We start from the raw sequence: 24,490 nt of genomic DNA, 5'->3' as shown, positions 1-24,490 counted from the left end.
GCTTACTGCAGCCTCAACCTCCAGGGCTCAAGCCATCCTCCCACCTCAGCCTCCAGATTAGCTGGGACTATAGGCAGGCACCACCATAACTGGCTAGTTTTTGTGGGTTTTTGTTGTTGTTGTTGTTGTTTTTGGAGAGATGAGGTCTCACTATGTTACCTGAGCTGGGCTCAAACAATCCTCCCACCTTGGCCTCCCAAAGTATTGGAATTGCAGGCATCAGCCACTGCATCTGGCCCACACTTATTTTAGAAGCTATCTTACATATGGGAGACGGTTTTAGTGATGTAGTCATCATAAGTTAATTTCTCACAGGCAGAATTCAGTATTGCTTTTTAAATAGCTCATTTTCCCAAAGAGTATATGCTTCTTGTCCTTTTTAAAAGCTTGATGTTAATTAAATTAGCCTTCTATTGTTAAAAATTCAATTATCATGGTTATTTAACACAGTAATGCTTTTTAGGTAGCATTAGATAGCACATACTATTCTACTGTATGGTAAATTCTTTGAGGGCAAGCACCATGTCTAAGACATCTTTCTGTCTCCAAAAATGTCTTTTACATGAGAGAGATTCAGTAAATATTTATTGAAAATTAACTTGACACTGTTAAATGGAAACTTTTCACTCTTTAAGGTACATTCTTAAATCACCATTAGTGGCAAATTCACCACTGATTTGTGGAATATTGTTGTTCATTATATGCTGAATCATACCTACCTTTTGGTGAAATATAATAATGAGTTTTACCATTTTAGATGTAACAAATTAGGATATCTGGAAAATGTAAGGCCTCTATGGCTTCCTTATAGGAAGGAGCTATATGGAAATTAGGCTAAGGAAATGATTCTTCGTCTCTGGCACCTGCATTGTAGATAACCAGCTAGATATGCTGAACTGAGCCCTCTGTCTCAATAATCTTTGGTGATCTTTGGAAATACATTTTACTAGCTACTACCTTCTGTCAGATTGTCCCTAAAGGTCATGATAACCAGCTCTGTAATTATCTGTAACTACTCTCTTAGTAAAGGAATGATGATCTTCAGCTCTTCTAACACAGCCAAATGTAAGCAGACTAAGTATAACTAAAGCATGGGGTGAACTAGCTTCTATCTTTCAGAAATCTAGCCCATATTCTTCCCCAGAACATTTGAAATGTGAATGCAGTCATATCAGTAAATAGCTAAATTACCACTGCATCTCCCACAAAATACAAGTTGCCCTTTTTTGCCCTATGTTGGAAAGCACACACATAAAAAAGTGAACATTATTATAAGCATAATGGACAGGGTTGCTCTGAAGACCAAATGTATATTTAAAGCAATTTATAGACTCTGGATCACCATGTACATATAAAGATGTTTCTCATAATTAACATGCAGTAATTGTATGTATGTGTAATAAAGATAGCAGACTAGTTCCACAGATGGGGGGAAAGTGTAAAAAAATAAGACTGTAGGTTATGGATCCACCCCCATGACCTAGTCACCTCTGACCAGGCCCAACCTCCAACTTTGGGGATTACAATTCAATATGAGATTCGGCCGGGACATATATTCAAACTGTATCAATATCATCACCAGATGAATAGCTAAACAAGTTTTTATATCCATACAATGAAATACTGCTTGGTAATAAAAAAAAAGAATGAACAAATTGCTAATACCCAATAACAGGGATGAATCTCAAAAATATTCAGGAGGAAATAAGACAGACACAAAATAGTACATAATGTATAATTTCATTTATGTGAGGTCCTGGAACGGGCAAAACAAATCTATCCTGAGAGAAGGCAAATCAGTGGTTGCCTTAGGTGGGGGATTGTCTGCACACGTGCACGAAGTAGCATTTTGGGATGATGGAAATGTTCTACGTTTGATTTTCATAGTGACTACCCAGGTTTATACATTTGTCAAATTGAATCCTACTGTATTTTTACATAGGCACATTTTATTACATGTAAATTGCACCTCATTAGTTTCTTTTACAGCCCTGCCTTCTGTAACTTTTTTCCTTCTCTCCCTAAAATTGAGGTATTATCCATTCTTCTAAATTTACCATAACATTTCTTTGGCCTTCTCTTACTCCTTCTTTCTCCTTTCATTTGTCACCTTGTACTCTACTAAGGCTATAAGCTTTTTTCATCTTTCTTTACTCTCTAGCACCTTGCTCATTATAGATTTTCCAACAGATGTTTGTTAAACAGAGTTGATTTCATACGAAGAAGGAATTATCAGCTACTGCTTTGATCACAGCTCTGAAATTTGAATAGAATCACAATCCCAGTTATCAACAAGAACAACTCTATAAAGCAGCTATGAGTTGATGACAGGCATTCTTAGGACAGTCTTAATTTTACACTTTAGGGCAGTCCCATTTAACATTCTATGGCATTGGGTGGTGGACACATGGAAGATGAGTGTTCCTGGGCCCCGTGGAAAGTCCTCTTTAAGGCGAATTACCTTGTGCGAGTCGCAAAGGTCTGGAAGATTTAATTTAGGTGAATTACACTACGTGACAATGTATATGATTCCAGTAATGAGAGAAAATTAGAATCAGAAATTTAGTACTAGAAGGTGCCACCATGGATGCCATTTATTCTAACCCATTGTCATACAGACCCAGAATTCGTAAGTATCCTGCCCAACACCACACAGCAAATTAGCGGCAGTTAACTCTAGAAGCCAGTTTTCTATCAAGTACCATACCCAGAATTTAACAAGTTGAAGAATTTGCTGTTTGTGGAAGTTCTGAGGAGTTGCCCTGGACAAAGCTTTCCTTGGGGTGAGATTCTGAGTTTAGACACAAACGGAGTAGGTAAAGATCAAGGGCAGGAAGCTGCTGTCATTACTGGGTTCAAATCAAAACTGGAACCTTGGAGCCATGGCAGGGACAAGAATTGCCTTATGTGTTCCTGGTGATGTCTTTGCTTCATATACCACTTGAGAAATACTGCTTTTATCTATTGTTGAAACTTAATTTGTATACTTGTTGATGAATTTTCTATAGTAAGAATATGAATATGATATAACTTTTTGAGGAGTTGTTAGTACAGTTAACCCTGAACAACACGGGTTTGAACTGCATAGGTCTGCCTATAAGCAACTTTTTCTCAACCAAAAATGGATTGAAAATACAGTTTTCATAGGCTGTGAAACCCACATATACAGAGGGCCAACTTTTTATATGTGCAGGTTCCACAGGGCTGACGGGAACTCGAGTGTGCAAGGATTTGATTCTACCAGCGTAGTCTTGGAACCAATCCCTCATATATTCTGAGGGACAGTGGTATATAAGAATATTATTGAATTCCACAGAAATGTTAAAGCAATCTGAATGGAGTCAGCCTTCCTCTCTCAAACCTTCCTTTTTCACTGTTTTCTGTTTACATGTAAATTTGGAGAGTGGTAACAGTTGCCATTTTGCATTTCATTGGTCTTATATTTCATTTTTTAAGAACAATTTTAAGTCAGTAGTTAACATAATTTCAAGTAGTCATTTTGAATTTTTAATGATGAAAGACATTGAGATACAAAAAGCAGCTCTGAAAATTATAGCAAAGCGTACTCCATACATGGATCCTTTGAATGAAAGAATAATAGCATGGACGGTTGATGAAGGAATAGAAGCTGCTGCTATTTAATGTATTCTCTACTCTCAGTACATGGATATAGCCTCCAAATTTTACAAACAAAATAATCATCAGCACAGCATCTCTGCATACCTATGGATTGGTCTTTTTCTAAAGCAGCCTCATGGTTTTCTTAGAAAAGTTTTTTATTTAAAAATATGTCTCTAGACACTTACTCCTGGTAGGCCTGGGAAAATGTAGATTACTTCATGTCTCTTCAAAAGCCTTTCAAAGAAACAAGTCAAGCTTGATTTGTGTTTTTGAGATAGAGGAAAGTAGTAAGGTAGGAGGACAGAGGAAATCTTAGCTTTAAAGGGAGAAAAAGATCTTTCAGTCCTTTTGTCAACACTTTAGCTTCTGCATTAGTCATAGGTCCCTTCCCCCTTGGCCATGGGTGGACCAAAGGAATAGCAGCCATTTGCACGTTTGTGAAAGGACAGTGGAAAGAAAAGAAAACAGCTGACACAAAAAAATGTGGGGAATTATTTCTCCCACAAGGTCAGTGGTTTCTGGATATTTGGCCTCCTTTTTTTTTTCCTTTATTTTGCTGTTTTTGATGTCATAAAATACAGTGCTAAGAACCTAACCCTATTAGTGAGATATTATTCAGAGTCTAATTTTTTTACTGTTATAATGAAAGTCACTTAGAATGCAAAGCTAGTGGACACAGTTAATACTCATATTTGGTCGAAAAACTTTTCCTCTACTAAACTGAGTTCAAAATTGGGGGCCTACAAGTTAACTGATACTGGACAGGTTAACTGGAGAAAAGACAAGGTTTATTCACACTTTCTGGAGCACTCAATATCAGTAACTCTAAAGAAGAGTTTAGAGGGTTATAGAAGTAAGGGGTTATGTTACGCCTCTTGCTGTGGCACACCACAGATGCCAGCACTTTGGGAGGCTGAAGGGGTTGGATCGCTTGAGCTCAGGAGTTCGAGACCAGCCTGGGTGACATGGTAAAACCCTGTCTCTACCGAAGAAATTACAAAAATTAGCCTAGCACGGTGGCACGTTCCTGTAGTCCCAGCTACTCAGGAGGCTGAGGCGGGAGGATTGCTTAAGTCTGGGAGGCGGAGGTTGCAGTGAGCCGAGATGGTACCACTGTACTCCAGTCTTGGTGACAGAGCAAGACCCTGTCTCCAAAAAAAAAAAAAAAAAAACCAGAAGTAAGGGGCTATATACCAACTTAACAAAAGGGAGTAGTTTAGGGAGTCAAAGGACAGAAAGATCTCATTTACACAATTTTTTTGTTATGTCTCAGTGCCCAGTGTCAGTCATCTCCCTCCTGTGGGTCCTCCTGGAGGTATGGGAGAGTTGTAACAACTGCCTCAGTAAAACTCTGCTTTAGTCAGATAAAATAAGTTAAAATTTCATTCTGTATCTGCTGTTGGATTTTTGGGCCCTTCACTGTTTTTTTTTTTTTTTTTTTTTTCTTTTTTTTTGGTATTTGTATATAGTCTGATGCTTTTCAATGTATTTTCACATACCTTATTTTATTCTCACAGGACTTTTTAGGCAGACAGGGCAAATACTATTATCCCATTTCACAGGTCAGAAAACTGAGACTCAGAGAGGTTAAGTATTTGTCCAGGGCCACATAACTAATAACAAAGCCAAAATAAGAATTTCAGGTATTCAACATTTCTCACTATACTTTTGGGGTCCAATTTGAGTACTCATAAATTGTGTAATCTATTGTCAATCTATAAGTCCTTTAAAGGTGCCATGATTGAGTAATATTTTATTTGTTTTGTAGGAGAAGATGGTATAAACTGGTTCATCAGTGACAAAGACATTGAGGTAAAATCAAATTATTTTTAAAATTCAGAATAATAATTTCCTTTGCCTCATAGCATATTATGATAACTTTTGGAACATTAATAAATTTAAGTGGCTTGTAAGAACACATTTGATTTTAGCATATGAGTGATTTAACTCTTCAGAAACTTGGTTCAGCCTTGAGTTTTGTCAGTGAGTTAATAGCTGTAATCATCCGGTCCCCTTTCCCTTTCTGTTTCTTCTCTCCTGTGGTGAGTCCTCTCAGCCCATATGGCCTGGTACCACTAAAAAGATCAACACCGGAAATAACTGCTTGTTCAGTGTAAGGAAATGGTTAGTCTATTTTTAGGATGTGGCAGGTGTTTTTCTTTGTCAATTATTGGCCTTAATTGTGGCAGATGCTACAAAAAGAATAATTTTATAACTTGGTTTTGGGAGATAGCTAGATTGTATTGTGGTCCACTTGGCCAGTTCAGCAAAATAACAAATAAAAGATGAAAACTTTTTTAAAGGTGGAATTCTACCAAACAAGCTAAAGCATGGTTGGGATTTACAATTCCTCTTTAGATACTCCATATGATATGCATTGTTGGTATTCTCTTACAAGATCCTAGATTTAGATTAGAATATGGGACAGTTAGAATTGGGTCACTCTGTAGGCAGAATGGATCTTAAAAGGACTCCAGTGGAAAGAAATTATCTCATTCCTTTATAGAAATTACCACCCAGTCTTGTAGGCAGTAACCCTGTGCTGTTCAAAAGAAGGGATATATTTGGTAGCTGTACTAACTTCACAAAAGACAAAGTCATAAAAACACCATTCCCTAACTCAAATTTAAGCAGGCCTCTCATTCAGAAAAACATGGTGTACATTCAGTTATAGAAATCAGCAGTGGCTGGCCGGGCATGGTGGCTTACGCTTGTAATCCCAACACTTCGGGAGGCTGAGGTGGGTAGATCACCTGAGGTCAGGAGTTCAAAACCAGACTGGGGCAACATGGTGAAACTCCATCTCTACTGAAAATACAAAAATTAGCCAGGTGTGGTGGTGGGTGCCTGTAGTCCCAGCTACTCGGGAGGCTGAGGCAGGAGAATCGCTTGAACCCGGGGAGGCGGAGGTTGCAGTGAGTCAAGATTGCGCCACTTCAGTCCAGCCTGATCAAAAGAATGAAACTGTCTCAAAAAAAAAAAGAAAGAAAAGAAGTCAGCAGTGGCTTTGACTGAATGCTGCCACAATGTCTAAGTGATGCATGTCAGTACCCCTGCTAGATCTGAAACATAAGTAGAGAAAGGTTAAAAAAAAAAAAAAAAATCACATGGAGAAGTATAAAAGACTCAGCAGGCGGGAGGGGCAGACAAAAAGCAGTAGAGTTACCTCCTTTATGGCACCTCCTTTTATGGTTTTCTACCTCTTTTTTTTTTTTTTTTTTTCTTTTTGAGATGGAATTTCGCTCTTGTTGCCTAGGCTGGAGTGCAATGGCACAATCTCGGCTCACCACATCCTCCGCCTCCCAGGCACAAGTGATTCTCCTGTCTCAGCCTCCCAAGTAGCTGGGATTACAGGCCTGCGCCACAAACGCCCGGCTAGTTTTGTATTTTTAGTAGAGATGGGGTTTCTCCATGTTGGTCAGGCTGGTCTCGAACTCCCGACCTCAGGTGATCCGCCCGCCTTGACCTCCCAAAGTGCTGGGATTACAGGCGTGAGCCACCATGCCCGACCTCTGCCTCTTTTTAAGAGAACAAGAGAGATCATGAAGTTCCCCTGTGGCTAGGTTCTAAGTTGAACAGATGTAACTAATAATTCTCTTTCTTTATCAAGGTAATGGAACTGACTTGAAGCTTGATGTATCTTTATTCATTTATAGTTGTCTTTAACAAGAGTAGTAGATGGCTTTTATTTAGCAGTGAAACAATTTTTTTAATTCTTGATTTTTTTTTTCCTGCTTAGGCCCAGATAGCTAATAACCGAACACCTGGAAGATGGACCCAGCGATACTATTCAGCCAACAAAAACATTATCTGTAGAAATTGTGACAAACGTGGCCATTTATCAAAGAACTGCCCCTTACCACGAGTATGTGAAATATGCCTTGCTTCTTTCCACATTTGTAAACTCAAAATCTCAAGGGTGAGGCCGGGCACGGTGGCTCACGCCTGTAATCCCAGCACTTTGGGAGGCCAAAGCGGGTGGATCATGAGTTCAGGAGATCGAGACCATCCTGGCTAACATGGTGAAACCCCGTCTCTACTAAAAATATACAAAAAATTAGCTGGGCGTGATGGTGGGCGCCTGTAGTCCCAGCTACTTGGGAGACTGAGACAGGAGAATGGTGTGAACCCCTGGAGATGGACCTTGCAGTGAGCAGAGATTGCACCACTGCACTCCAGCCTGGGTGACAAAGCAAGACTCTGTCTCAAAAAAAAAAATCTCAAGGGTGAAACCCTATAACCTCAGAATTCAAATCTTTTTATAGGATGTGTGTTAAATTTCATGTAGCTTACAGCCTAGTGTAGGAGAAATAATAATAAATTTGGAGTCAGAAAAATGTGGAATCAATTTTAACTTCTCATTACTAGTTGGGCAAATCATTTAACCCTCTATGCTTCTCGTTTTCTTGTCTATAAAATGAAAAGATTGAATCAGATGATTCCTGAGACCCCTTTCACTTCCAAACCTTCTACTTCATATGACAGCTTATTTCACTGTGAGATAATTTTTATTGTTAGAAAATTATAATTTGGGGCATTCATAAATGTTTATTAATGTAAGTTATGTTAAGCAGGTATATCAACCGTTGGAACAACACAGAACTGAAGATCTTAGACATTTCCTCACCAGATAATTAGCTCTTAACAAACATTTCTTCCGTTCCTCCTACCTCTTCCAAATGACTGTTTTTCACATAGTTCAGACAGCTCTCATGTTCCTTTTTTGTTTTTGCTTCTCCAGGCAAAACAGCTTCTGTATCTGTTCCTCCTATGACTTAGCTTCTAGATATGCTCTTCATTCTACTTTCCCTCTTACATACCTTTCATTTTGTCAATATTCCTATAATAAGAGGCGTAAGGAATAAATGTCAGCTGCTAGTATGTACAGACTAAGCCTTTTTGGCAAACAGTATACATACAATACAGTGTTTTGGACATTGTGTTTGATTTAACAATTGTGCTCAAGATTCTACCTTTATTGGGATCTCAAATTAGAAATAATTTTTTTATGGGATTATATTGAAAAAGAAATACTAATCTTCTACCTTTTGAGACTGAAGAGATTTTAATGATTTTTTTTGCCACATAGAAAGTTCGTCGCTGCTTCCTATGCTCCAGGAGCGGACACCTCCTGTATTCCTGTCCAGCCCCGCTTTGTGAATACTGTCCTGTGCCTAAGATGTTGGACCACTCATGTCTTTTCAGACATTCCTGGGATAAACAATGTGACCGATGTCATATGCTCGGCCACTATACAGATGTGAGTATCCTGCATATAACTAATTTGTCAGGCTTTGGAGGGAGTGTGCAAGTTTGTAATTAATGTGCAAGTTTATGACTATCAGTCAGCATACCTAAAAGAATGTTTACTCTGTGCTATATAGATTGATAGTCATGTCCCTTTTGTCACTGAACATGTATATAAAGCAGTGCTCTAAACATCAGTGTAAGGAGCCTACTGAATCAAGAGAGAGCATTAAGAGATAGCATTAACAAATATTTTAAGCCCATTCTAGCCCTTTTTCTTTATGTGCTTGCTAAATAAAGGCTGAATTTAAAGAGGTAATAAATAACATGTAAAATGTGTGTATTTATTCATATTTATTTATTTATTAAGATGTAATCTCACTCTGTCACCCAGGCTGGAGTGCAGTGGTACAATCTCGGCTCATTGCAACCTCTGCCTCCCAGGTTCCAGCGATCCTCCTACCTCAGCCTCCCAAGTAGCTGGGACTACAGGCGCATGCCAACACTCCTGGCTAGTTTTTGTATTCTCAGTAGAGACGGGGTTTTCACCATGTTGGCCAGGCTAGTCTTGAACTCTCGACCTCAGGTGATCCGCCCACCTCAGCCTCCCAAAGTGCTGGGATTGCAGGCGTGAGCAACCGCACCTGGCCTATTTATGCATATTTAAATGAAAATATATGCACAATTAGCAGTTATATAGAAATGTTTATAGGAAGCCTATTCTGATCTTCTTTTTTATTTTTATTTTACTTATTTATTTATTTATTGTTTTGTGATGGAGTCTCACTCTTTGGCCCAGGCTGTGGAGTGCAGTGGCGCGATCTCAGCTCACCGCAACCTCCAACTCCTGAGTTCAAGCGATTTTCCTGCCTCAGCCTCCCGAGTAGCTGGGATTACAAGCACAGGCCACCATGACTGGCTATTTTTGTATTTTTAGTAGAGACGGGGTTTCACCATGTTGGCCAGGATGGTTTCGATCTCCTGACCTCATGACAGACCCACCTCGGCCTCCCAAAGTGCTGGGATTACAGGCCTGAGCCACTGCGCCCAGCCTTTTTTTTTTTTTTTTTTTTTTTCAGACAGGGTCTCACTCTGTCACCCTGGCTGGAGTGCAGTGGCATGATCTTGGCTCACTGCAACCTCTGCCTCCCAGGTTCAAGTGATTCTCCTGCCTCAGCCTCCCAAGTAGCTGGGATTACAGGCACCCGCCACCATGCCCGGCTAATTTTTGTATTTTTAATAGACGGCAAGGTTTCACATGGTCAGGCTGGTCTCGAACTCCTGACCTCAGGTGATCCACCCACCTCAGCCTCCCAAAGTGTTGAGATTACAGGCGTGAGCCATTGCACCTGGCCTGATTCTTCTTATTAATGATTTTGCTGTTCTAATAGTCTAAGGAAAGAAGGACAAGGCAGCCATTACTTTAAATTGCAGCATATTAAAAATGCTGTTTTGGACACCATTTGCATTGTATTGTAAATGTATATGAAGTTCAGTCACAATTTCAAAGACCAGAGGGCTATTGAAATAAGTAAATCAGCTTTGATGTGGAATATGTGGCTTTCTACATTCAGTTTACCCTAACTCCTAATGAGTGTCTCATTAAGAGTATTTCATTTTAGGTCTTAATTGCGTTTCTTACGACATAGTAACATATGTTTATTTTATATTAACAGCTAATCAGTACAAAGTCATTTTTCATCCTCATACCTAAGTGGCAATTCTAATTCATTTAAGGCGTATTTATGAAAAGGGTATATCTCATTCTGTTTTTTAAAGCATTACTTATCTATTTTTTAAAATAATAAAAGTACTTTAATATGTACTTCCCCAAAGTCATGATACGAAAGCAGAAACATTTTTCTAATTTTATTTATATTGAAATATACCTATAGTCTTTTTTTTACAGCCCTTTGTAATGCATGTCTGAAATACACCTATAATCTTTTGCTCAGTAAATTAGTATGGCTTTCTGTTGAAATGAATTTCAGATTAAAATAGATTAGAGTGTGACTATTTGGTATATATATGTATTTCTCATGTAAATAATGTGACAATTATTTATTGTAATTCCACCAGCAAATTTATACTTAAATTGTTGCCCATTTTTTAAACAAACAGTGGTGCATTTAATAATGTTTTGTCAAGTCATATTTTATCAATGGAATTGTGAAATTAAAAGACATGTACACTTATATCTGAGTAAGTATTGTCAAATTGCTCTTCTAAAAGATTGTACCAACGTATCTACCTACCAGCAATGTTAAGAGAAATGAGCACTGCACTCATCAACATTAAGTATTATCAGTCTTTAAAATTTTTGGTTAATCAGACCAAAAAATGATATTTTATTGTTTTAATTTGTATTTCTTTGGTTATTAATAAAGTGGTATATGGTTAATTAATTTGAATACTCTATTCTCAAGGCTATATATAGAGATAGAAGTTGTCATTTCATTCCAAAGTACTTTAATCTTATTTTTCAGTGTTTACCAAGGCTTAAAAATGATAAATCCTGAATTGTCCTAGCATTATGTTGTTGTCTGCATTAAGTTGTCAATTATAATTTTCTTGACAAGATTTTCTAGTTTGGCAGTTATCTTTAAGAGCATCTGGTTTTTTTTACTGTTTTCTTCCAAAGAGCTCTGACAAATACAGTCTTATTTGCCTGTGGTAAAGAAGGGAGTAAGACATTATCATAGGCAATTTTTTAAAAATAAAAAACGGTACTACAGAACAGTTAAAAATTTCTTGTAAAAGGTTATATAATCATCTGTGAGTGTTAATTACATAGGCCATTCCTCTTGACTTAATTTTGGCCCCTAATATATGTTAAATTATTATCTAAAATGAGAATTAATAATCGCAGTGAATGTAAGTTTTTTTAAATAGGGTTAAAATCGTGGTATGCTCCTGTAATGTCAGCTACTCAGGAGGCTAAGGCAGGAGGATCTCTTGATCCCAGGAGTTTAAAACCTGGTGGCTCACACTTGTAATCTTAGCACTTTGGGAGGCCGAGCCAGGTGGATCATGAGGTCAAGAGATCGAGACCATCCTGGCCAACATGGTGTGAAACCCTGTCTTTACTAAAAATACAAAAATTAGCTGGGCGTGGTGGTACACGCCTGTAGTCCCAGCTACTTGGGAGGCTGAAGCAGGAGAATCACTTCAACCCGGGAGGCAGAGGTTGCAGCGAGCCGAGATCATACTACTGCACTCTAGCCTGGCAACAGAGTAAGACTCTGTCTAAAACAAACAAACAAACAACAACAACAAAAAAAAACAGTCTGGGCAACATAGTGAGAGCCCATCTCAAAAAATAAAATAAAATAGGGTTAGGCTGTGACCAGCTTCAGATAAGGCAGTACTCGTTTTCCCAAATCTACCAGTATCAACTATTTTTGTTGTAATTACATGGTGAAGGTTCTGGACGCTGGCTGGTCTTTGTAGCCTACCCACCTGGTATAGGATTCCCTCGCAGCCCAGTCAAGCCTGGGCTCTACTGACTCCTTGTGGCAAGGCTCATAGTCCTTCCACCACCCCAAAAACTTCATGAGAATTCACGTGGAAGCCGAGTCATTCTGGCCTCTAAAGCATGTACAGTTGGAACTGTACATGCTTTAGGTCTGTCCTGAAACCTGGGCCTCCACAGAAAATTTGTTTCCTCTGCAACCCTATCAAATGCTTGCTGCTCATCTTCCATGATCCTGAATTAAGAGATAATATCAGCCTCTTTCTCACATGCTATGGCTGCTTTTAAGTCATTACTCAACCCTTTTTATATAGGTATCTTTGGCTTATTTAAGGCTTATACCCTCTGGCAATACTATCCTCTACCTTTCTTTGTCATTTTCATCTTCCCACCTCATGGTCTTTCTGCTCATTCACGGAGGATTTCTGAAACCCTGAATAACTATAGATGTTCTAACTTTTTATAAATTGACAATATCGAGAAACTTCCAAGGCTGGGTGCGGTGGCTCATGCCTGTTAGCCAGCACTTTGGGAGGTCGAGGTAGGCAGATCACTTGAGGCCACAAGTTTGAGGCCAGCCTGGCCAACATGGCAAAACCCCGTCCCTACTAAAAATACAAAAGTTAGCTGAGTGTGGTGGTGCACACCTGTAATTCCAGCTACTGGGAAAGCTGAGGCATGAGAATTGCTAGAACCTAGGATGCAGAAGTTTCAGTGAACTGAGATCGCACCACTGCACTCCAGCCTGGGCAACAGAGTGAGACAGTTTCCAAAAAAACAAAAGGAAAGAAACTTGCCCTTTTACTTTATATATTCCCATAGTCACACACCTAAACCTCTGTTTGGCCAGATTACCAGATACATGTATGCAAAGAGAATTTGTAGTGAAAATTGTCGAGTCGTATTCAAATCCTTTCTGTAATGAAAAGCTCTCTCCTAAAATCTGTTGGAAATTCCTCATTGATTAACTACTTCTGTAAAAGTATTTGGTTGAAATCCCAGAGTTTTATGAGGTGAAGGATAAAAAGATGGCTCAAGGCCTACCAAAAGTCAACCTGCATCATTAGTCCCTTTCAGAAGAAAGAACCTGGAGTGTGGAAAGAATCCTGTTTCTGAATCTGCTATAGTTTCTCTCCTCACTTGCCAACAATTTTTAAATATACAGAGAATTTTTAAATGTCTGTATACATTTAGCTTGCACACAGAGTCCTATTCTGTGAGCTATCTCTGACATTTCCAAGATAACGACAGCCATACATAATTTTGTGTTTACTGTGCTGGAGGAGTGCTTCATTCACCGCTATGTCCTTAGCATATAGTAGGTGTTCAGTAGATTTAATCATCACAAGCAGGATATGAAGTGTAAGTACTATTTATTACTCCTATTTTACAAACTAAAAGCTGAGACACTACAAGGTTAATAAGTTTTGCCCAAGGTCTAAAAGCTAAAATGATGCTGTACTTTATGAATGCATGTGGAGAAAGCTTACATATTGGCAATCTAGGAATCATCAGTTTATCTCCTGCTCAGAGGATCTCTCAACTTTCTTTCTTAAATATGCAGATATTATAGCTCTAATAAGCAACTTTAATATAACACTCATGACATTGGGGCAACATAGTGAGACTTCCACTTTTTACCAAAAAAGATTTAAAAATTAGGCAGACAGGGTGGCACACACCTGTAGTCCCAGCTACTCGGAAGGCTGAGGTGGGAGGATTGCTTGAGCCCAGGAGGTCAAGGCTGCAGTGAGCTATGATCACATCACTGCACTCCAGCTTGGGTGACAGAGTAAGATTCTCTCTTTAAAAAAAAAAAATTTTTTTTGAATCAATATATTATAAAACACATGAAGAAAAATATTTTCCAAACAAAAATAAATTTTACCTTAGGTTTTCAGCACTTTAAAAAACCCCTGGGGATCAAGAAAGCGGTATAGCATGTTGATTTTCAGACACAGAGCCAATTCTGTGATACCATAGAGCTTTACTGCTCACAAGAGACCATTGCAGCTTCAGCAATCTTTATTAATTTTTCAGATTGCCACCCTTTTTTATTGAAGCATGGGTGAGTTAGTGTCAGATATAATCAAAATCCAGACCTCCTAAATTTTCTCACTTTATTCAGCAATTTTTTTTCTCAAATTCCCTGCTCAGTGTTTTTAACTTTTAAAGTCTGATTTTTTAATACAGTGGGAGAAAATAATTCGTAGAACATATTTCATTTTATTCCTTTATTTATTTTTATTTTTATGTTTGTTTTTGAAACAGAGTCTCACTCTGCTGCCCAGGCTGGAGTGCAGAGGTGTGATCTCAGCTCACTGCAACCTCTGCCTCCCAGATTCGAGCAATTCTCCTGCCTCAGCCTCCCAAGTAGCTGAGATTACAGGCATGAGCCACCACACCCAGCTAATTTTTGGAATTGTTAGTAGAGGTGGGTTTTCACCATGTTGGCCAGGCTGATGCCAAACTCCTGACCTCAGGTGATCCGCCCGCCTTGGCCTCCCAAAGTGCTGGGGTTACAGGCGTGAGCTATCTATCACACCTGGCCTTTTTACTTTTTTGATGCTAGAAAAATGCTCCCATATCAGCCATATACTACAATATTTTTCACAGTGCAAAAGTTTAAGGAGAACTCAGTATAAACTGTGTAGTCTTTAACATACACGTGAGTGCTCAATGATGTTTCTTCAATAAATACATATGTAAAATTGAAAACTAATGTCCTTTATTTAAATTTTTATTAAACTTGGAGATTTCCAGCAGGAAATTTAAAGCATCTAGTACAAATCATTTCATACCTGTTGAATCCGGAATGGACAGTTACTAGAGCATTATTTTAGTAAAGGTAGTTATTTAAGAAACAGGTATTTATTTTATTTTTAGTCTGTTCCAAGGAGCACTGAGTAGTATTCATACAATTTCCTCCCCTTATCCTTTCCACAGTCTTACTCAGATATGACTGGCCAGAAATAAGAATGGCTGAAACATATTATTGAGCTGAATAACTAAGCCAAGATTTGAATTTAAAGACTTGCTTAATTCAAATATTTTGTGTAATGGCGGTTCTACCTTTATTCAAAAACATCTCCAGTGTTCTACCACCCAAATAAACTTTCTACATTTGTTCATTTAGCAAAAATTTGCTGGTTGCCTCTTACATGCCAGACAGTATTCCAAGTACTAGGGGAAAAAAAGATGAATAAGACCTGATCCCTGCCCTTGAGGAACTCAGAGTATAATAGGAAAGGTGGGTGTGTTAAGAACAGTGTAAAGTGTAATGTGAAAGTACATCAGGGTGGTGATAAATGAAAGAGTCTTAGAAGACTCTAAATTTAGTGACTTGCAGATAATGTGTACCTAGAAAATGTAGAAAGTATGACATAGACCTAAGAAGGGAGCCAAGTGAGTATATCTTTTTATTTTGAGATAATTATAGATTCACGTGCAGTTTTAAGAAATAATATAGAGGACTGGGCGCAGTGACTCATTCCAGTAACCACAACCCAGCCCTTTGGGAGGCCAAATCAGAAGGATTGCCTGAGACCAGGAGTTTGAGAACAGCCTAAGCAATATAGTGAGACCCTATATCTACAAAAAAAAATTTTTTTAAAGAAATGATAAAATTAAGAATCAGGTAGCAGATAATCATGAACAAACTAATTTCCCTGCTAAACTTACTTGAAGTTAAAAGAAACCACTGATATATTCAGATCTACTTAATGAAAATGAGAATGCCTAAATAAGAATAAATAATTACAAATTAAAATGCCCCCTCCCCAACAAAGTAACTTGGATGTATAAAATCACAATGGGAGGAAGGAATGAAGGGGATAATTCTGAAAATAAAAACTCATCTCTGAAAAAACTAAAACGCTAGAATTATAGAATTATATTATTGTGATAGATTGATATGTACCTTCAGATAAATATGTAGTTCTGCTGACAGTGTGCATTACACTACCTTTGGAAATAAAGAGGAAAATGAGACTTTGGTTAGATATATGTACTTTGTTCCACCCACTTTTCTCAACATTTTAATGTTATTTATAGGTAATATCGGAGCAAGAGGGCAGGCTGCAATTGATTGACTGTCTTACACAATTGTTGTATAGGCTTACCAAATGTTTATTTAACTGAGAGATCAGACTACTTCAAGAAAGTTAAGTAATTTCTATACTTGAAGGTCTCCTATCCTCTTGATGTACACAAAACTCATGATAATGCTAGTGAAAATTGCATATGTATTCATTGTTCAGGGAGTAAATCCCCAAATCAGGAATTAATAATTTATTGGAACTGTTACCAAGCCACCTAATAAATGAATATCTGAAATTTTCCTGGTTGCAAATGTATGTGGCCTTATGTAAATAATTATGGTCTACATTTTAAACTTGAAGGCATATGATACAGTTTGGCTCCACGTCCCCACTCGAATCTCAAGTTGAATTGTAATTCCCAATGTTGAGGGAGGGACCTGGTGGGAGGTGATTGGATCATGGGGGCAGATTTCTCCCATGCTGTTCTTGCAATAGTAAAAGTTCTCATGAGATTTGATGGTTTAAAAGTGTATGGCACCCTGCCCCTCATTTGCTCTCTTTCTCTCCTGCCAACGTGAAGAAGGTGCTTGCTTCCCCTTCAACTTCCACCATGATTGTATAAGTTTCCTGAGGCCTCCTCAGTCATGCTTCCTGTTAAGCCTGTGGAACTTGAGTCAGTTAAACCTCTTTTCTTCATAAATTACCCCAGTGTTAGGTAATTCTTTATAGTAATGTGAAAAGGGACTAATACAGTGTATAACTTAGTACATTTAAAGTTTGAAGGAGAAACCAGTTCTTATTTTAAATTGTACTAAATGGTTTCCTTTCTAGTCATTTCTGAGTAACCTGAAAATTCCTCCAATCTTTTCAACTCTCCCTATAGTACATACCTCCTTGTCTAGTATTAGTCACTTTCAGTGGACTCAGCAGCTTACTAGCAAGCTTATCTTGTCTTTATAGAAAATGTAAGAGTAAATGTGTAGAAAATAGAGATAATTCCCGTTCTTCAGACCCTTACCTTTCATCAAAGGAAGAGAAAGATTGTCTCCTTCTAGCCTGTCTTTATAAACTTTATAAGCTCTCAACATTAAAGGATGAATAAACTTCAGTTTTTCTCTGAGAATCTTACAGCACTGAGAAATGGACTGACTTACTCTTCAGTCCAATCACATTTGGGAAGACACAAGTCTCTGATACATAAAGCAGAAGACCACTAAGAATATGTTAAATTTCAAACTTATTATATGCCACACCTTTTTAAATCTAGGTATAAAAGTTCATGTAGACTTGAATTTTACTATTAAATCCACTAATATGAACAAATTCTGGGACATAATTATCTGAGTTATGAATTGAGAGTGAAAATAAGATCCTCGTTAACAACCCTAAGGCTAAAAGATTCACTAAATCTTACAGAATAAGGTCAGTGCTGCTGACCTTTATAGATCCCTGGATGTAGTGGGAGTTGCCTATAGTCCCAGTACGTGGGAGGATGAGGCAGGAAGATCACTTGAGCAGAGGAGTTCAAGTCCAACCTGGGCAACATAGCAAGACCCGATCTCTTAAAAAAACAAAAAAGAAAAGAAAAGTATACATTCCAGACAGCTTTCTGATTTGGTTTTGAAAGTTTCTGTCAAATTACACAGCAGTGAAGCAATATGCACAACTAGGAAAGCTTTTTAACCTCTAAAACTATTTAAAGACTTACTTATAGAGATCTGTTTGCCAGCATACTAATCAATTCTATGTTTAATCTTGTTGTACTAATCAATTCTATGTATGATCTTGTACTAATCCTATGTATGATCTGGTCGAACCCAATAAGCAGTTATTCATCTTGAAAAACAGCTGTTTTCTTCAGTTGTCTACTAGTTAAAATAATTAGGCATGCCATCTAAAAGGTACACACAGTTCATCTTGAAAACTTACAAATGCCTGTAGAATGATTATATTTCAGTTAAAAAAAATGAGCTCTGTATAATCTACATGTATATGCTTGTGTGTGTATATATATACATATATAAACAGTGATAAATGGGATAAAAGAATACATACCAGGCTCTTAACATTGATTTTCCTCATCAGACTGGGAATAGGCTAGAAAAGAGGGCTGAAAAACGCAATTAGTTTTGCCTTTATTCGTATTTTTATTGTATTGTTTCATTTGTTTTAAAAAGAGAGTAAAAAGATAATTATGCAGGATTTCAGTTTAATAGTAAGCATGATCTTCATTTGTTGTAAGGCATTCTACTAATCATTCGCTTGATAAAAAAAGCAATACTAAACTACTTTCAGAAGTTCAAGAAACTCAAGCAAATTATATAATAAATATTATGAGCTAATTGGCCTTTTATAGAACATAAAAATAATTCTCTCTGTAATCATGGAAGACGGCTCAATTTTTAAATTATTTCATCCAGTGTTATTCTAAACTTTTACTTTTTTTAGCCCATTATATTTTAGACAGAAACCAGTTCTAAAGTAGCAGGAAAAAATTCTGAAGTAAGCTACAGGGTCTCAAAGCCTTCTCTCTCACCCTCTCATCACCCTTGCTACCCACTGCTACTGGTTTAGGGATGCTTATTTGAGACAGAGTATCACTCTGTTGCCAGACTGAAGTGCAGTGGCGCTGGAGTGCAGTGGTGCGATCTCAGCTCACTGCAACTTCTGCCCCGCCTCCTGGGTTCAAGCGATTCTCCTGCCTCAGCCTCCCAAGTACCTGGGACTACAGGCACGCACTACCACACCCAGCTGCTTTTTGTATTTTTAGTACAGCTGGGGTTTCGCCATGTTGTCCACCCTGGTCTCAAACTCCTAACCTCAAGTGATCTGCCTGCCTCAGCCTCCCAGAGTGCTGGGATTACAGGCATAAGCCAATGTGTCCAGCCAAGAACTTTATTCTTATAAGAATCTGGCACAATGGAAGGCTCTTTTAATGGTATAGATAACAATGTCCAGTGATTTAAAACAGCTCTTCACAGGTCTTTGTAATTGCAACTCTTTCCCTGTTCTTAACAATCCAAAACTTGATCGTCTCACAACTTTTCCATAAATGAGTTGATCAGAGACCTATATAGTGCTTGGCAAATACCACCTGAGCTGCCAGTACTGGCTGGATTTCACATACGCCTCTTTTTTTTTGTTTTTTGTTTTTTGTTTTTTGTTTAATAAGCCAATAGAAAAAAATTGCAGGCATATATAAAAAATTGGTAGATCCAAAAAAAAAAGTTTGCAGTGGGTCCTGTGTGGTGGCTCACACCTGTAATCCCAGCACTTTGGGACACCAAGGCAGGCAGATCACTTAAGGTCAGGAGTTCAAGACCAGCCTGGCCAACATGTTGAAACCCTGTCTCTACTAAAAATACAAAAATTAGCCAGGCGTGGTGGTGCACACCTATAATCCCTGCTACTTGGGAGGCTGAGGTGGGAGAATCTGAAGTGGGAGAATCACAAGTCAGAGAATCACTTGAACTCAGGAGGTGGAGGTTGCAGTGAACCAAAATCACATCCCTGCACTCCAACCTGGGCAACAGAGCAAGACTCTGTCTCAAAAAAAAAAAAAAAAGAAAAGTTTGGAGTGAAATATTCTAAAATATTTGCTCTTGTTATGTCAGGAATTATAGATGTTTTATTGTTTTCTGCTTTTTATTTCTATTAATCTCTATTTGCTAGTTTTATATTAGTCATTCTAATAGATGTATACTATCTATCTTATTGTAGTTTTAGTTTGCATTTTCTAATGGCTAATAATGTTGAATATCCTTTCATGTATGCACTTATCATCCTTCTTTCTTCTTTGGTGAAATATTAACATCCCTTCCTAATTTTTAATGAGAGTGTTAATTTTCTTCTTATTGGCTGTTGGTAGTTCTGTCTGTATTTTGGATATAAGTCTTCAGTTGGGTATGTGATTTCAGAATATTTTTTTCCAGTCTATAGTTTGTCTTCGTATTTTCTTGACAGTTCTCAGGCAAAGCAGAAATTTTTAAATTTAGTGAAGTCTAACTTATAAATTTGAACTCTTTACCCAACCCCAGATCACAAAGTTTTTTGTTTTTGTTTGTTGAGACAGGGTCTCATTCTGTCCCGCAGGCTGGAGTGTAGTGGTGCAATCTCGGCTCACTGCAACCTCCACCTCCCAGGCTCAAGTGATCCTACCACCTCAGCCTCCTGGTTGTTGCGACGATAGGCACGTGCCACCATGCTCGTCTGACTTTTCTATTTTTTATAGAAATGAGGTTTTGTTTTGTTGCCCAGGCTGGTCTTGAACTCCTGGACTCAAGTGATCTGCCCACCTTGGCCTCAAGTGCTAGTATTACAGGCATGAGCCACCATGGCCAGCCAGAAGATTTTCTCCTGTGTATTCTTTCAGATGTTTCTACTTTTATATTTAGATCTTTTATCTATTTTGAGTTAAACTTTGTATAATATGAGGTTTAGATCAAGGTTCAAATGGTTGACCAGTTGTTCTAACACCATTTGTCGAAAAGACTTTCCATTCTGAACTGAATTGATTTTGCATCTTTGTCAAAGGTCAATTGTCCATATTTACATGGATTGATTCCTGGGCTCTATTTTGTTGCACTGATGTATGTATATGTCCTATTTGCTAAGGCCATATGGTCTTGATTGCTATAGTTTTATAGTAAGTCTTAAAATAAGTAGTGAGATTTCTTAAACTTTTGTTTTTGTTTTGTTTTTGAGACCCCAAGTGTCACTCTGTTGCCCAGGCTAGAGTGCAGTGGCACCGTGTTGGCTCACTGCAACCTCCGTCTCCTGGGTTCAAGCAATTCTCCTATCTCAGCCTCCCAAGTAGCTGGGATTACAGGCGCCCACCACCATGCTCGGCTTATTTTTATATTTTTAGTAGAGACAGGGTTTCACCATGTTGGCCAGGCTAGTCTCGAACTCCTGACCTCAGGTGATCTGCCAACCTTGGCCTCCCAAAGTGCTGGAATTACAGGTGTGAGCCACCACACCTGGCCAACTTTGGTTATTTTTTACAAAATAACTTTTGCTGTTCTAATTCCTTTCCCCCTTCATATAAATTCTAGAATCACCTTGTCTATACTTATAATAATTTCTGATAGGATTTTGATTCAGTGGGATAGTTGTATTCAGTCTATAGACTGCTGTAGGGATAGTTGACTCCACTGTATTGAGTCTTCCAGTCCATGAACATGGTATGTCTCTTTGTTTATTTAGAACTCCTTTAGCTTCCATTATCAGATTTTTGTAGTTTTAACTATACACATTCTCTACATAGTTAGATTTATGTGTATTTAAGTTATAAGTATTTTGCCTTTCTTGGAATTATAGAAAAAAAGTATTGTCTTACTACAACATCAGACCTAAGGATGATTATTTGTATATCTGACATGTGCTGGATGCTATCAACATCTTGGGAGAAGAGGAAAAGGAAATTTCCCCAAGAGCATTCCATGAGATTTAGAACTGGATAACAGGGCATTGATTGTAAGTAGAAGGAGTTTAATGTAGTTGACTAAGGTGAATTAGGATTGGTTTTGGTGGTTTTAAACAATTTGCTCTATTAAGTATTTGTTATTTATGATGGACTTTGTATAATTGGGTTTTGTTTTGTTTTGTTTTGTTTTTTGAGACAGAGTTTTGCTCTTTTCACCAGGCTGGAGTGCAGTGGCGTAATCTCGGCTCAGTGCAACCTCCGCCTCCTGGATTCAAGCGATTCTCCTGCCTCAGCCTTCCAAGTAGCTGGGAGTACAGGTGCTTGCCACCACATCCGCCTAATTTTTTGTATTTTTAGTAGAGACGGGGTTTCATGTGTTAGCCTGGATGGCCTCGATCTCCTGACCTCGTGATCTGCCTAACTTGGCCTCCCAAAGTGCTGGGATTACAAGCATGAGCCACCAGGCCCAGTCACCTTTTTTTCTTTTTCTTTTTAAGTAGAGGTGGGGTCTCGCTGTTAGCCACACTGGTCTCAAACTCTTGGCCTGAAGTGATCCTCCCACATCAGTCTCCCAAAGTGCTCGAATTACAGAAATGAGTCACTGTTCCTGGCCTATAATTGGTTTATAAGTAAAGTTCTAAGTTTTCACTTTGAAATTATTTTACCAGGCTGGGTGCCATGGCTTATGCCTGTAATTTCAGCCTTTGGGAGGCCAAGGTGAAAAGATCACTTGGGGCCAGGAGTTTGAGACCAGCCTAGGGACCATAGTAAGACTCCATCTCTACAAAAAATGAAAAATTAGCCAAGGACTGTGGTCCATGCCTGTAGTTGTAACTACTCTGGAGGCTGAGGTCAGAGAATCCTGCTTGAGCCCAGGAGATCAGGGCTGCAGTCAGCTATGATTCCACCACTGCATTCTAGCCTGGGCAACAGAGTAAGACCCTGTTTCTAAATAAATAAATAAAAATAAAATAAAATAAAGTGAAACTAACTTGCCTTTAGTTTACCTCTTTTGAGTCTAGTTTAAAACTTCTGGTTTCTGCTAGTGTACTTAAACAGTATAGTATAGAACCTTTGCAGACTTAGTTTATAATTTTCTCAGGATGTCAGCACTCAGATTTCATTATTCCAATACCAAAGGGACAATGAAATCACTCATGGCAGTTGTAATGGAGGAATGTCATCAACATAGGTTTTTATTTTTGTTTTTTAGGGGATTTTTTTGTTTTTTAAGAAATGGGATATCTGAGTGAGCTGAAAGTTATGAAGACAGGAACTCAGAAAGAGTTAAGGTACTAGAAAGCAGGAAGTAAGACCTCTTCCATCCATCATGCACATGGACTATGTATCCACTACCAAACCAGTTAGATGGATTCCCAGAATTATAGGGATCTACCCCTACATGTTATTCTCCCTGGTGTCCACTTACCCAGCCCACAGGTCTGGTTTGAAGGTAATGAATTATCTCACTTGGTTGTTAACAGTCAGTTGCAGATCGAACTCCTTGTTCTACTCCTTTCCCCTTTCTCACTACTGCACTTGACTAATCTTAAAACCTCCCCAAAAGAGGAGGAAAGGCCAGTAAGGAAGCTGGGGCCGTTATTGTTTAAGCATAGAAAAAAGGAATCCATGAGTTTGAGTTAAATTAAAGAAAGTTGTCTGAACTTTCATAATAGTGTACTTTTCTTTTTCATCAATGACCAAGGTATTTTAAGATTTTTGTATTCCAGAATTTTAATATAAAATACAACATCAGGATTATCTGATCCAGTATTTTTTCTGTTTTTTTAACAACTAAAACATTGAGTAGACTTCAGCTGGATGTAAAAATAAGTACATTGCACATAGTAGATGCTTATTGATGTTTCTGAATTTTCTTAAGAAGGTGGCCACAAGCAGCTGTATTCTAATAAAATCTATATTTTATTCATTTTGTTCATTTTTTTATTTTTTCCTCTATTATGTCTTCATCAACAGCTCACTTAAACTGTGAGTTTCTTCTAGGTTTGGGCACATCCAAGAGTTGACCTTGGTGCAGTAGATTCATTTATTTCAGCTACTTTATTGATGCCAGTATTTCCATTATTTATTTCTGCATCAGCAGTATGGGGAGTGCCAAATTGATGTTGTCATAACAATAATTAATACAATGGAGCACTTGCTCTATGTCAGGCATTGCTCTAAAGACTTTATACTTATCAACCTGTTAAATATCACAACAGTCCTTTGAAGAGGTACAGTTAGCCCCATTTTATCTATGACAAAACTGAGACACAGAGATATATAACTTGCCCAAAATAGTAAATAGCTGGATTAGAATCCAGCCATTTTTGCTCTGGATTTTCTGATTTTAGCTGCTACATTATCATGCTACATTTTACTAGCTCTTACATTGTTTTACTTTACATTACCGTAGGTCATCAGTCAGCAGATTTACTACAAATATTAGCAACTATTTGTGAAATTAACCTTGAAATGCAATCTACTAATAAACTTTGTGCCTTCATAACTGTATTTAAGTTAGGAGGAGAATATCAAAGAGAAAAATCTTTGAACCAAAAATTAAGCTTGTCAGTTTCTCTGATTACAGAGGATTAAAAGTATAGGGATTGATTAAAATTTGACCTTGGCAGAAAGATGATTTTATGAAGTCTGGTTCATCTTGGAGGCAGCTTAAAGTTAAAG

At 38.0% G+C, this 24,490-nt stretch overlaps 1 protein-coding gene across 2 annotated transcripts in view; it reads left to right on the top strand.

Moving 5' to 3' along the window:
• The window catches only part of ZCCHC7 (zinc finger CCHC-type containing 7), a 234,185-nt gene that overhangs the window by 173,880 nt on the left and 35,815 nt on the right, over positions 1 to 24,490 (top strand). For both annotated transcript variants that reach the window (XM_026456152.2, XM_026456151.2), the window contains exons 3-5: positions 5,390 to 5,433; positions 7,361 to 7,486; positions 8,711 to 8,881. In XM_026456152.2, the coding sequence (XP_026311937.1) occupies positions 5,390 to 5,433; positions 7,361 to 7,486; positions 8,711 to 8,881 (341 nt within the window). The remainder of the gene's footprint in view (positions 1 to 5,389; positions 5,434 to 7,360; positions 7,487 to 8,710; positions 8,882 to 24,490) is intronic.

Source organism: Piliocolobus tephrosceles, chromosome 14 (genome assembly GCF_002776525.5).
Source record: "Piliocolobus tephrosceles isolate RC106 chromosome 14, ASM277652v3, whole genome shotgun sequence".
Taxonomy (NCBI): domain Eukaryota; kingdom Metazoa; phylum Chordata; class Mammalia; order Primates; family Cercopithecidae; genus Piliocolobus; species Piliocolobus tephrosceles.
This window is presented reverse-complemented; position numbering and strand designations above follow the sequence as displayed.